This window comes from Bacillus rossius, chromosome 1, assembly GCF_032445375.1.
Source record: "Bacillus rossius redtenbacheri isolate Brsri chromosome 1, Brsri_v3, whole genome shotgun sequence".
NCBI classification, from domain to species: Eukaryota; Metazoa; Arthropoda; class Insecta; order Phasmatodea; family Bacillidae; genus Bacillus; species Bacillus rossius.
This window is the reverse complement of record NC_086330.1, coordinates 114,083,501-114,098,613: the sequence shown is the minus strand read 5'-3', so window position 1 is coordinate 114,098,613 and position 15,113 is coordinate 114,083,501. Positions and strand designations below refer to the sequence as shown.

The 15,113-nt window shown below is 36.0% G+C and overlaps 1 protein-coding gene across 6 annotated transcripts in view; it reads right to left on the bottom strand.

Annotated features, from left to right (window-relative positions):
- The window catches only part of LOC134542448 (ecdysone-induced protein 74EF-like), a 507,486-nt gene that overhangs the window by 103,049 nt on the left and 389,324 nt on the right, over nucleotides 1-15,113 (bottom strand). For 3 of the 6 annotated variants that reach the window (XM_063386723.1, XM_063386745.1, XM_063386734.1), the window contains 3 exons: nucleotides 11,837-12,063; nucleotides 6,710-6,895; nucleotides 3,907-4,063 (listed from right to left, as the gene is read on the bottom strand). In XM_063386723.1, the coding sequence (XP_063242793.1) occupies nucleotides 3,907-4,063; nucleotides 6,710-6,895; nucleotides 11,837-11,911 (418 nt within the window). In that variant the 5' untranslated portion in view covers nucleotides 11,912-12,063. Of the gene's footprint in view, nucleotides 1-3,906; nucleotides 4,079-6,709; nucleotides 6,896-11,836; nucleotides 12,064-15,113 lie in introns of those variants that run through there. The other 3 variants (XR_010076802.1, XR_010076801.1, XM_063386715.1) reach the window with 2 other exon arrangements.

The following is a 15,113-nucleotide window of genomic DNA, read 5'->3' as shown; positions in this document are numbered from 1 at the left end:
TAATTTCGTAGCTAGGCCTATAGCAAAGAAAATACTTCATCTGCTTCATAAGTTTATTTTTGTAATGAATGTTAAATCAACTAAATAGAAAAAAACTTATTTTAATTTTTAAGAACTACCTAATAAAAATATAAAATTTTAGGGAAAAATTTATGAGAAATAAACTTATCAACCAAATGAAGCCCATGTATCTACAGTGGAATCACGTTAAAAAGTACTCTTATATTTATTCTTCGGTTTGACACATTCTGTAATTTGGCATCAATTGAACTGCTTGCGTTCATTTTTTTCAGGATTCAGATATTTCTTAGCAGACCCAATGTGACATAGAATTTCTTAACAGTAAAGCTTATGTGTATTTTTTATTGCCACAGAGAAGATATTTACAACTTGTTTTAAATATTACTGTATTTTAATTTTTCTTTAGTATTTCCGTCACCACTACATTGACATTCAGTAATAAGGCCGTGGTCCATGATAGATAAAAGAGCCTTTACTGTACCTCACTTTAAAATATATATTTTGAGATCCCGACAAAATGTTAGAGATTCAGGCTGGGTTTATAAACCACACAAGAACACGACGACACAACCAACTATGGTTGTTTATAAAGCAAGCAAGTCGTAAGACTTCACCAATCATATAACTTGAGATGAGAAAATAGAAGAAAATACATTTCTTCCGTAGATTACTTTTGATAGTTCATGTTTATCATGAAAACATATAAAATCATCCATAATTTGATTGATAAAGTGTTAATTTTATTCACTGTGCAAAAGTACAAGCAAAAACATGATGCACATAATAAAAAACAATATAGTGGCCTCTACACATAACTTCTACACATAACTTCTACGACTTTAAAAGTTCTTGGAACACCTCACTTCAAGTATGGATGGCTGAAACACGAGCCGAAATGTAAGAAGTTGAAAGTTGGCTGATGCTCGCGTTGAGTTTTTGCGTCACGCGTAGTTTATAAATGGGTATTTGAAAAAGTCCTTATTGAACTTTTTGCATCTTGTGTTTGTTGCATTCTGGGGTTTCTTGCATAGTTTATGAACCCTGCTTAAGTGAAAGTTTGGTATGAAGTAATTTCATTATTAATTAATAAAACTGCAGGTTTTAGCCAGGTAAATTGCAATGATATTGCACTGTATGTGGAAAGCACCTTAAATAAGTCACTAATGGGCCTGTCTATCTAGAGACCCAGCCACGAACTTAGCTGGAGTTTTACATTTTGATGCTTTTATTTTCTGTGGGATTTAGCTATCATTTACAAAATTACTTTTAAACAAAAACCATAAGGAGCATTGGAAAATACAAGTATTACAAGAAAAGTTTATTTCAGTTATTTTAGGATTCAGTTTTTTTTTTTCAAGTTTTATAACTATAGAAACACAAATTTGCAGTACAGTAGAACCCGGTTTAATGTTCCTGCTTTTAATGTTTTCTTGCTTATAACACCATAGCATTTAATTCCTAACATTTCTCCCAAGAACAACATATTTATTTCCTGTGTATAACATTTCATGAAGGGTGCATTTTCTGCATATAATGTTTGCATTCTTAAATTAAATAAGTGCAAAAAAGTTTTTAAAAACCTAAATGTTTGAACATTCATTCAATCTGTAAAGTTTAACATGTTAAACAGTTTACTTTACAATCTACATAGTACATTTTTGTTTTCAATCACTGTTATACCATAGATGTAGATTGTTAAAATATGATTGTGTGCAGAAACAGATTGTAAAGTGTACTAGAACACCAGTGTTACAAGTTAGTGCCTGGTAAAAATGCGTATTCAATATATTTAAGGTATGTAATGTTCACAGTTATGTGTCTGTTGGCACCCTTGTCTTGAAAAAAAAATACAAAGAAATCCTTTCTTTTCTTGCCATTCTGGTGTGTTTTCAGTTAGCAAACTATTCAGCGAAGATAAAAAAAAAATACTTTTTCTATTGCTGATAGAGAGTTGAATCCCAAAAAACACATGTTTAATAAGTGGTGAAGGAATTAGACATAGACATTTTCACACTAAACATCACCGTCACGAATCGTGAGACAAATTTTACAGAAATGGGGCAGTGTGTTTTTAGAGATCAATAAAATAGAAGTTAGACGCAGGATGAAATTGAAGAAAAATTGTTGGCCTGGTTAAACAAATTCGAGCATCAAGTGTACACATCAGTGGTTTTAACATTAAATTAGTTTACATAGCTTGATGAGTCCTTTCATAAAAAGTTCAAACACTGACAAGTGCTAAACTGATATTTCCTTCTTATAACGTTTTCCTGCTTATAAAGTAATTTTTTTTCTTTTTCCCCCCTTGAAAAATGTTATAACAGGGTTCTACTGTAATTCCCCTTGAAAAATGTTATAACAGGGTTCTACTGTAATTCCCCCTTGAAAAATGTTATAAAAGGGTTCTACTGTAATTTTTTTGCAAAGTACAATATGTCTTTGTTTTTAAAGAGATTGTGAAAGATGGCTGAATTATAACAATAAGAATTTAACATGTAATATCCTATCTGAGCTGACGGCTGTGTCTCTTGATGCATTTTCGCAAAGTATAAAACTGATAGGTAAAAATTTACACAGATTCTTACACAGGACTTGTCACAAGTACTTGTAACCTCTGTTCCATTAAAATTCTACACTTATAGAAATTTTAATTTTATATATGTGGCTGCTGAAATTCACTTTATTTAAAGTTGTTTTACAATGCCTCAGAATAAAGACTGTAAAATAAGTTACACAAAAAAATGCTGAAAAAAATTTATTATTTTATGCAGTAGTCCTAAAATTATACTTGTATGTAAATTGACTGTAAATGGAAACGTTTTTTACTATAAACACAAAAATTAATTTATACTGTATGTTAGGTAAATTTATATTAAGGTGTTAAGTTACAGTTTTCAAGACAGTTTTGACAAGTGGCAGCGCTAGAGATGTGGTGTGGAGTTCTAGTGTTGCTGGAGAGAGACAGCAAGAGCGGCAGGAGTGAGGCATGGTTGCAGTATCATGGAGTGTACAAGACTTAACTGTGATAACACCAAGAGGAGTGTTGCGAGATTCGGACCTGAGCAACTGTACTACGTCAATAAGGAAAATTCCACAGCCAAAAATTAAATAGTAAATTTGGGTAGGGTAGGTACTGAAATAAAAACTATTACAGAAAAACTGATGATGCTTGTTTTGTTTGCCCTAAAGTAAAGCTGGGCCTGGTTCGAGCTGATGCACAAAGAAAAAATGTTTACAGATTCCTAACAGTCAGTGATGTATATCTAGAGTCGTTCCTGGGTGAGGAAAGACACTACTGGGAGTTGAATTCAAATCCATCAACTCACTACATATGGAATCATTATAATAATGTTGTATGTTGTGTATAAACTTCATCTGAAGTGTTGTGCATGCTGTTAAGATTTTCTCTAACTGGACGTTTCACATAAATACAGTGAAAGGTTTTTAGTCCAGTCGTTTGGGGACATGGTAATGATGAATTAGTGATTTTGCCAGATTATTGAACGCCAATATAGTTTTAACGGGAATACCAAATGTGAAATGTAACCCGCTAGAAAACAGGAATCAAAACTGACCATAATGATAAACTATAACTCTTAAATAGTGAAAACATTTTTCTCAGCATTTTATTTTATTTTGAACTTTCCGAGATAAAAATAATACATGTTTACTTGAAGCATTGCAACACCTGTGACATTTGTGGCAAGTTGTACCTAATTAACGGTAAAACTGAGTGACGGTTGGAAGTAGATCAATTTCCCTGGAGATAGGACCATAACGATGTTCGCAGATGTGAAGTGGCAGTGTCTACAGCCACAGAGCTGCACACACAAGCCTATCAGGTATCAGTAGTGTCTAGGAAGTTACCCGCGTTCCGGCACGGACCTGCTAGGAGGGGGTTGGCCGCCACGATGTTCAGCTTCCTGGAGGCGGCACGGGCCTCGGACGCCTTGCTGGGAGAAGGGGTGCTGCTGGAGACGAGATCTCCCGCCGATGCCGCCCCACGTCCGCCGCCCTGGACCACGTTGTTGTTGTTCTCCTCCTGTGACAAGACCAGCTACATTATTTGTCATGATGAATACTTACAATGCTACACTTTATCCACGACCTGAACTCTTCACATCACATCACGAGGTGGGACACCGGACTCAAGCACAACTCCAGAGGCGATAGCCCCTCCTTAGCAAAATTTTTATAATTTTTTTTATTTTGTACAGCATATTTATGTTAACGTAAGTACTTCAACGCATGTCTTAAACATTTCTTTTATCAAAAGTTGTAAGAAATTATTAAAGTTCAGTATTTGAGACCATCCATTTGTAACAATGCCGATCTTATCTCTGACTTATTAGTTTGTTTTGCAACTGCATCCGTCTTTGTATTATAGCCCCTCCTGAAAAGTCTTCCTGGAGACGAACCTGACTGGACTCACGTTCCAGAGAGCCTAGGTTCGACTCCTAGTTGGACCATCCTGATTTTAGAATACAATGGTTTCCTGAAATCACCCCAGGCATGTGCTAAATCACCGGCCAATGGTTATGCTGGGTGACGGCAAGGCTAGACTGAAGTGAGTCCATGCGTGCACGCTATTAAACTTATTAAGTCCGGTTGGCTCTCCACATTATGAAGAGCTAATTGTTTATAGACTTGGTCGCAATTTGATGTAATAAAAAAAAATGCCATTTTGGTAGGAGCAACCACAAAAAGTATATTTACAATAAAAAATAATAAAGTGCACTTAAACAAGGTATATTCATACATAACTAATAGATTAAGTTAGGATTCTCAAATAAAGAGAACCACACCTGAGACTTTTAAAAATTACTTCTCACATTACGTTTATAGGCCATAGTTTAAAATTACTGAAAGGCAATAAAAGTACTTTCAACTATGAAAAGTTTTAGGAACTTTAATGTTACCTTCATACAGTTGAATGGTTCTCTATTCAGGTAGAAAATACATGCATTTTTAACCACTACAGAAACCATCTAACTATGTGATAAATGACCATTGATTGCACAGACTTTTGCAGATAGTTAAATATGTTTGGCATGAAAACAAATCTCAGTAAACATTTCATACATACGGCCTTGACATAGTAGGCAAAAACAAATGTCCACCAAGCAAATTTCACTTATTGACGTTAATGCATTTTGGCCTGTTTGAAAATCACTAAATCTCTGAAATTTTAAACAGAATTTTTTAGTAAAGGCCATGTTTTAGGTCTCTGTGGCATACAAATATTTTAATAAACCCTTGTCTTCAACTTTTATAGTGCTTTTTAAGAAATGCCTGAGTGTTCACCGTTCTTATTATTATTTTCGTAACCTTTCTGAGCTTGAACAGATACTTTGAATAATATTCTTTGTCTGACAAGTATATACTCACTGTTATCCCAGTCTCTAAACACCTCCATAACAGACATAACCAAGGACTGGTTCCCATACACAAGTACCAACCTCATGACCAACCTCTACAACACCCATTGTGCGAATAGTCTATGGCCAATGATTTCAACTAATCCATCCATGGTGAATGTGACAGGCAAGATATACCACACAGTTGTTGAGAGAGATAGGTTCTAGCTACGAAACTCATGCTCTCCCACTGAGCAGGTGGGGGACTGCTGACAAGATGCAGAGGTTGTTTCAGGACAGATATGGATTAATTTTCCTGGGGTGGGTGCTTTATTCTGTTCTGCTTTATTCACCAGGGGCATAAAGGCTGCTCGTAAACGGAGGAGATATAGCATTACTGCAGACAGTCAAGAGGGGAGAGAATAAAGGGGGGGGGGGGGGAGAACTCCCCAGAGCCCAGGAACCAGGTGGGGCCCCGCTTGAGTTCTGAGATTTTTTTGCTGACTTAGTTTACCCTGCTAGTAGAATGAAAATTACAAGTCTATTGCTAATAGAGTTAATTGGAAAACTCATAAGTCATGAAATACATGCAGGTCATCTTTACAGTTATGACCAATGTGGAGTTGGAATAATTATACATTAAGTAAAAGGTTAGGGCCTTGATTTCTGAATTTAGTTTACTACTACTCAGGATTGCAAGTCTGTAGGATTTGCAAGGGGGGCTCGCAGAAATTTCCAGCCCAAGAGTTTTAACCGTGGGGTTAACTGACACATCATCTCTGGATACGGTGCTTTTATGTTGTATATTGCACATACTTTCGCCTTCATGCATGCAATAAGCAGAAAACTTTAACATATACAGAAAGTTTTCTATAAGACATAGTTATGACATCAAACCCATTTCACAGTCAAGGTTTTTGCAAGTGCAGGCAGGACCCCCTCAGTGAGGGGCTTCTTAATTCCAGGGGGGTCAGGACCCCCTCTGACCCCCTGGGATCTATGCCCATGCTACTACTTGTTATGAACCTGTAAAATATTTGCAGCCTTCACATTCCACAGAAAGATTCTGTACCCCCTAGCACACATCAATCATACCTTAAGTCATAAACTTGAATTTTATTTAACTGTTTGCAAAGGCATGCACAAGACCCTTCATTAACATTCGAAGCTGTATATTTGTAAAGCTGAGTAGGTACAGCAAGAACTTTTAAAACAAAAAAAAATAAGGCAATAAAATCATCTATCGATTAGGAAACGTGACACAAGTCAGCTGATGTAAGTAGTACACATACGTTGTCTACGTGATGTGATGCAGTTGATGAACAGCTCACCTTTTCCTCCAGGTCAGTGAAGAAGTTGTCCAGTTCGAAGCTGGAGTCGTCGAGCTGCTTGAATAGCAAGTCGTCTTCTTCCTCGTCCAGGCTGGACACGAGCCCTGTGAGATCAGACTGGGACAGCTCCCCCAGGCCTTGGGGCCCCCCGCCCGGGTCTTGCTGCTGCCCGCTAGCTCCCTCTTGCTAGAACACACCACACAGTCAACTCCACGCTGGCCACACACACAGCCAGACAGCCCTCTACTCGCTAACTGTGACACTTCACTGGCTGATGCCTAGCCGCAGCCAGGATTTTGTGAACGAGGGGGCGGAGTAGTATAACCACTGTTTCTTTTTTTTTATGAGTAACTTTTCTTTATAGTTTAAATATAAAGGAAAATTGATTTTCACACTAAAATCTCAGGGAAGAATTAACTTTTAGAACTCCAACGTTTACACATGAGACATTTAAGTAAATATGTTGCCTGAGAAAAGAAAACTGAACATTTTATATTTTGGTTTTTATATAATTGTTTTTAAACTTACTTCTTAAGTCACATGTTTGATGATTTTATTAAAACAAGTCATAAATACATATCCATTAATGTTGCTAAATGCATAAAACACAAACGTCAAGTTTGTTTGAAAAACGTAATGCTTACAGTAACAAGTGTGCAAACCGACATTAAATATAGACTACTCGGAAACACGGTCCCGCCGCTTCTGTGTATGAGGCATGTCGGGCTTGAATGTGGAGAAAATACTACCACAAAGAATTACAACAATCCTTCCAACTGTAAACTTATGTAGCTAGGTTGCTGTAATTTTCTTATTCTGTTTTGCTTTTTTTTTCTCCTTTTAACCTGGAAGAGAGGGGTTCAGACACCACGGACTGCCCTCCTGGCTACGCCCACGTGTGTGATGATGTGGAATTTTCCATGTAGATGAGAAAAGGAAGTCAACCAAGCTAAGATTGAGTAACCACTAATGGGGGTAGACCTACGCTCGAAGCTAGATATTTCACGAGAATCCTACCTTTAATGAGCTTCAAATTTCGAAGCGGGAGCTCAAAAGTATATAATTAGTGAAGGCTCAGCAATACCCACCATGTTGGGGTTATTGGATTTTTATGCCACAAAATTTCAACTAGAAAAATTTCTACTGATTTCACTATATAAGTATTGTATTTTGCAACAAATTTTGTCATCAGCTTTATTCTGAAAGTTATCTGCTATTTGTAAAAAAGTCAGCAAAATAGTCACAATTAAAATTTTTACCTTGAAAATTGCATCGTTACCAATTACTAGAAGTCCATTTTCTGGGTTTTAAATTATTTCTTTGTAAATCTAATAAACTCAAAAAAAAAAAAAAAAAAAAAAAAAAAAAACTAAAATTTAACATAGTGTGTGTGAAACTGAGCCTAAAGTATGAATTTCCCAATGGTATGTTTGGAAAGAAGATTCCTCATCATGACATTCTAACTTTAAAAAACAGTATTGATGGCTGATTTAAGAAGTAATGTACATGGCTGATTTAAGTAATAAAAACCAGATTTATTTTAAACAAATTCATTAAAAATTATATTAACTTACAATTTATATATAAGATATACTTAGTGTTATAATGTGTGTTTTAAAATGTTTCAGGTTAACATTTTAGTAATGCCATAGAAGTATAACTTCTAATGTGTGTGGAAACTTTATATAGTATTAACTGTTAAGTGAATTTCAACAAGATTGGCAGTATTTTAATACAATTCCTTGTTGAAAATCAGGTCCAAAGCCAGGGTTTAGGATTTTTTCAAGTCTTTTTCACTCTCATCAAAGCCCATTCTAATAGTTTAAAATCTACTTTTTTTTGTTCTGTGAATTGATATATGTGTTTGATGGTGGCAAGCAACATTTACAATTCAGGCAGCGAATTCTAGCAACGTGCACAGAAAGTATGTGTGTGATTTTCATCCAGAAATTTTGTTATTTGAAAAGTGACTATTTATCAGTTTATTTATCATGCTCAGCATTATTTTAAAGAATTCTAAATTAAATTTTGTGTCTGAGTTTTGTATTATAAGTTTATTTGCAACATGAACATCATGAGAACTCATGAGTTTGCTCGTTACCGAGGTTAGATGTTTACACATCACGGGCGAGTACTGAAAGACTGGCTCACATTTTTTTAAAATTGTGTATTTTGAAAACTTGTAAAATAAGTATTGGGGAAGGGGACAAAAAAATTATTTGCTCCTGGGTCTTTAGTTTCTCTCGGCGGCCCTGTAACTTCTTATCAAAGAAGATTTTTTGATATAATGTTAAGATAATTAGTGCCATTAATAGTTTACTGATGACTGGATGAACAGCCGCAGGTTTGCTTGACCCCCTGCGGATGCTATGGAGAGCTGACCACGGCGTCGCCTGAAAATACTAGGTGAGGTGATTCTGTGATAGTTGCCTCTCGCAGTATAGAGGTGAAGGGGCAACACGACACACAGTTTTGAACGATGAGTGAAACATCTCCGACCTGTGCAGGAATCGAAACCTGGTAAATGTTCTACTACATTAAGGGACCCATCTAGTCAGAGATGTGTTTGTGTTAGTGAGAAAGGATGATAAAAGTGACGCTTGCTCATGTGTCTAGTGTGGTATCACCTATAAGCGCAAAGCTCTGAACTGATGTGCAGTCTTCTCATCGTGCATATGGAAACCATAAATCAGTAACATTAGATGCAAGTAACCATAACATTAGATGCAAGTCCCTTGAGTGCTTTCAAAAATCTGTACTAGATGTTTCATGCCTAAAATATATTCTGAAAACACATGTTTTTAGCCATTTTCACTCTTCTAAAAGTAAAGTTTAAAAACAAAATACAGAACAAAACTACTCATCTGCCCTCTAAATATTTTTAAATACTTTTCTCAGACACCACTCTAATATCTTGCGTGGTTTTATCTGAAGCTTTGTGCACAGCATGTTGGACCAGGTAGGCAGGGCCCTGAATAATATGAAGTAAAAATTTATTTATCACTGCAAAAAATAAAAAAAAATTGAGTGAGTCATTCAGTACTAGCCAGTGATGTAGGCCTATATAAGATCTCACTTCGGTAACAAACAAATTTTTGTATTCTCATATTGCAAATACACTTATAACACGAAATTCAGACACAAAATTTAACATAGAAATATTTAAAATATTGCAGAGCATGATAAATATATGTAAATCACTTGTAGTTTCCACACCTGCAGCTAGAATTAGCTGTCATGCAGCACGTCGACTATCAAATCATTCGATTTGCAGAGCGAAATTTTAAACTATATACTGCTCCGACAAGTGAAAAGACTTGAAAAAAAAACTAAACCTCAGGTTTGGACCTGATTTTCAACAAGGAATTTGATAAAATACTGCCAATCTTGTTAAAATTCATTAAGAAGTTAATGCTATAAAGTTTTCCTTTGTCAGTGTAAACTTTGGTTTGTGGCATCTGCCATAGATGGCAGCACCATGATTGTTACACATTTCTGTTTCTTGACTTCCGTCACATTTACAAAATTACTTCCACCAAATGCTGTATACCACAGCCAAGATATTAATAACAAAAAATTTACTTATGTTTTATTCGTGACTAGATTAAATGCTACATAATGTATGTCAAAAAAAAATATTTTCTTTAAGAATATGACACTGGTACAAGGTTTAATAACATCATTCCATATAGAACTCCTCACCAAACAAACTTAAGTTCAACATGGAGGTTTTACTGCAATATTACGTATCTTTAGCAAACAAAAGGACAGCAGTGTTTAGAAGTAACATAAAAGGCAATTTATAAATAAATTTAAACACATGAAATTTATCTTTTCATGCATAATTTTCTGGCATGCCAAATATTTTTAGCAAAAATACATTAAGTATGAGAAAGTGGTTCTGTTGTGCATTTATATACATATACTGATGTGTTTTATGAAACATAATTAAAAACTAACTGAACTTTAACAAACGATGTTAAATTCAAGCTAAGTCATGCCGTATTAATATTTACATGTAACATGCAAACTTGACCCAATCACTTAACACATTATATTTTGGAGTGTTAAATGTCATCCTGGTTTAGAAGATTTTTTTTATTGGTTTCCATTGTTTAAAACAAAAATTACATTTTTCAAAAATTAGAATTATTCTGGATATAAATTTTGTGTGTGTCAGAAGAGAGCAGACAGATGTGATTGATAATGTAAAACATTTTGAACACCCAAGATGCCACTGACATTAAACAAATTACAGTTTATTAGTTTTACCTAATTATACTTTCTCAGCTATTTCTTACAAAATTGTTTAACTAACTTCTTAATGTTCTGGTAAAATTTTTCATTACTGTTAAGTGATTGCATCACATACTGATTTAACTATTGATAGTATAGGACTATTGCAGGTTAATCACCTGTACAAAAATTAATTAATAATTATTAATACATATTAAAGGGAACCTTTTTAAAAAATAATAACCTTTTAAAAATAATAAGTATGGATTAATCTCAATTCCATCTGAATATGGACATTATGTTACTATCAATAAGAAACTTTGTCGCTTTGTCTACCATCGTCACCTTCGAAAATTTTGAGTGATCATTTAAATACAAATACATTGTATGCGTTTCTGGCATATTTTAAACTACTTGCACAGTGATAGTGATTAAGGAGGTAATAAAACCTATATACATTTTTTTATTTCTTATGGTAAACACTTCTGAGTTTTGAGCAAGCTGAGAAATAAATGAACCAGATGCATATGCAGGCTTATTACCTATTTCAAGAGGGAAAATTTTTGTTGAACTTCATTATTCAGTACACAGTATTTGAAATGCAACTATAAACGGCAGAATACTTGTATTCGCTGGAATTTTGGTATATACCTCTGGCCTGATTTATGAAGAGAAACGGGCAAGACATACCACTTGGTACACATCAAATACATTATAAAATGTACTAGACACTATGACTGTGTCAATACTCTGAAAAGGAGTTGAGTGCGAAGAGTTTAGACTAAACCAGGATCACATCTTCCCACAGCAACCTCTACAAAGAACGACTGAACACTCAGGGACACGCATCTTTTGTTTTTGTTTGCGACCGGGGAATGTGAGTGGACTTGCCAGGCACTGGGACAGGTCCACCATCTTGCCGTCGTTGTCGGGGCACCACAGCAGGTCGTCGTCGATGAAGGGCATGCCGCTACTGCCGCTACTGCCGCTACTGCCGCCGCCGCCGCCGCAGAAGGCCTGGCCCGCGGGCTGCAGCCTGGGTAGCAGTGCGTCTGCCAGCGTGGAGGGTGGGTGGACCGAGTTACCTCACGCTGCCCCTCTCTTCCTCCAGCAGGGACCTTCGGCAACCCGACATTCACGCTGCAGTTTACCCTTTTATGTTTAGACTCTTTCAGTGCTATTCTGTGAATATTGTAATAATCATTTCACCAAAATAGTATAATTGGACGTAGTTATGCAAAAAGGAACCAACCCACAATTTTGTTATATTTTATTTGAAAATAAATTAAAATAGTACAAGGTTGATCGTACCGTTGTTGCTATTATTATATCAGTATTTATACTAGACCATTAAAATTATACCCACATTATGTTATCAATACGAAAATTACAATTTATAATTAACTTTAACTTCAAAATACTCAGAATAGGTTTCATGTGGGTTGGTTCCTTTTTGCATAACTACGTCCAATTTTGACTGTGAAACAGGCTGCATTTTTATAACAAAGTAATCATAATAAAATAGTTTAGAACAAATTTATTCAAAACAATAAAATGAAATCTGTAAATATTTGTGTTTGAAAAATGCACTTTAATCAGAAATGAAAAAATAGGCCATTAAGTGATACACTATGAAACAAAGAAAAATCGAACTTCTTCCATAGGTACATTTATTTTATATGTTTTGGTACGGACTTCAGTCTAAAATAATGACATTCTGGGGCGGATTCAAGGTCAACCAAACCAGGCCCCGCCACTTTAGTAGAGCCTCGCACCAGCCCTTTAAATGCTAATGCACCTGAAATGTATAATGTTTGTCATTAAATTGTAGAGTCCTGTTCATTATATAATGTAAACATAATTTATTCAAAATTAAATAATAATAAAATAATATTACTTTTTCTTATTATACTTTTAACATATACATTAATAGTTGAAATTTTATTTAACCCCTATGACGTCGTCCGGGCCTGCGGCCCCTTTGAGCCCGATATTCCACCGCCCAAACACCATCTCTGTTCAAACCTCCCGCTCGTGTGTGCGTGTGTTGCTAGCCCGGCAAGAGGGCGCTTAGCTGCAGTGCGCCGCACCCCTAATATATATTAATAAATATTGTAATCCTTTTTCTTTCCGTCCCAAAACAGTGTAACGATGGCTATGCATGTGAGTGTCTTTTAATTAACGAATTTATGATGTTTTGTTATTTAATAAGTGAAAGCACGAACAAGGACGCTCCCTAGCGGGCGACGGAGGAACTAGCATGCAACTCATTTGAACCATGTTTTATTCTTATAAGTAATTATTACAGACGGTCTGGACATGGAAGTAATTTAATAATTTTTGTAAAATAATTTATGTATTTTCTAATAGTAACCCAGGGCACGCCACAGCTAAGTTGTAACGGTAATTGTGTTCGGCGCGAAGGGGCGCCATGTTGCCTCCCGCAAGCCATGAGCTCACCCCAGTCTCCTTCTACAGCCGGCCGAGAGCGGACGTCTCTGCAGACACCCCGAGGACATCACCGTTGGTTCACCGATTAGTAGTTTCTGTAAATTAATTTATCCAAATCGTTTTCTTTTCATCCTCGGGGCCTCTCTCGGTCGGAGAGACTGCATAAGTAATAATTATTTACTCTTCGGAGTTTTTATCTCATCGGTGTATTAAGTAACGGCTTGAGGCGGCCACGTGCGTGGTTCGCCTCCTCACCTAATCTGATTCGTGCCTCGGGCGTTTTATAGTTGTATCAACGGAGGATCGTGTAAAGATGTGTACCGTGAGTAGAATAAAAACCAATTAACTGAGTTACGTGTTTTGTGTTCGGGGGGGACCACGTGGGTCCTTAACCTGGTCGGCGGCGTGTGGGACGCCCTGAGAGCCCACTGCGACAATTAGGAGCGTGCCCGACGCTGAGAGCAGGCTTAGGTAGGGACAGGAGCTGAGTAAAACATCAGGAGGGCTAATATCTCGCCGCACACGGGCCACGTAACGCCCTGAGTTAGAGTCTTTCAGCCGGGTCCACGTGCCCACTCACGTGGTGGCGCCCATTAATTTCCACCGATATTCTCACCTCAACACCGGTACGCCCTCACCTAGTTAAGTCTCATCTGCAAAATAAAGGTTATAAAATTCACACAAGATGTAATTTCCAACTGTAGCTGCCAAAACCTTCATTACTTTTAAAATATTGCTCAACAATGAAAAAGTGTTGCTCTTTAATGTAGCGCTCCATTTTTACTGACTCTGAACTGTCAGCTGACAAGCTGTTTTTTTTTATTGGCAAAATTTTACAACACAATTGTGGCACAATTTAAAACGTGAATTTTGGGACATTCTATATTAGGTTCCTGAGAAAGAAAATGTCCCAAAGCCCCGAAGGAAAAGGCCAGGACCACCTTTGATGACTAATAGAATTTTGTAAATTAAAATATATATACTTTTGAGCTAAGTTTAGCTTAAATTCTGCATAGATTCATGATTTAACCTACCTTATACATTCTGAACAATGCATTAGCATGCATTTCTGTGTTATATGGTGTTCACTTTGACAATTTTTTTTTGCATTATATACACACACACACAAACATTTTTTTTGCAAGTCTCCAACTAAACTGCAATCCACCTAATCTGAAAATTTTAGAATTTTTGCCAAGTGTTTCCTCTCAGTTAAGAAAGCATTAATATATGAATCTACCCGTCCAAAATAACTGTCAGTTAAACAGTAGTACAACAGGCTGTAGGTGTTAACAGAAATGACTGTCAGAAGATGATACTAAAATGTTAAATGCTATGTGAAATGCCCTGTAGCATGATGCTAAACAAAAATTGTTGCATAGTGCCATAGCAATGGTAGAAATCTTAATCAGTATAATATACACCTACAATTATCATCATGCAATAAAACAAATAGATGGGTAGGTTGGAAGGTTTGCTACCCCTAAGGCTGGGTGAAGATATCCTGTGATTGCTGCAATGATTATAGCACAAGTTATTTGAGATCATGATCCTGTAAGACATGAGAAAAGTGAATTGGTGATTCGCGGAAGTGGTTCTACTCGCCGAGGGTGCAGTGTAGACATGTGTTTTCTTTTGCAGGTACTTATTTTGTATTGTATTTCATTTTACATTTTATTTGTTTTTATAGTTCATTTTATTTTTTATTTATTTTATT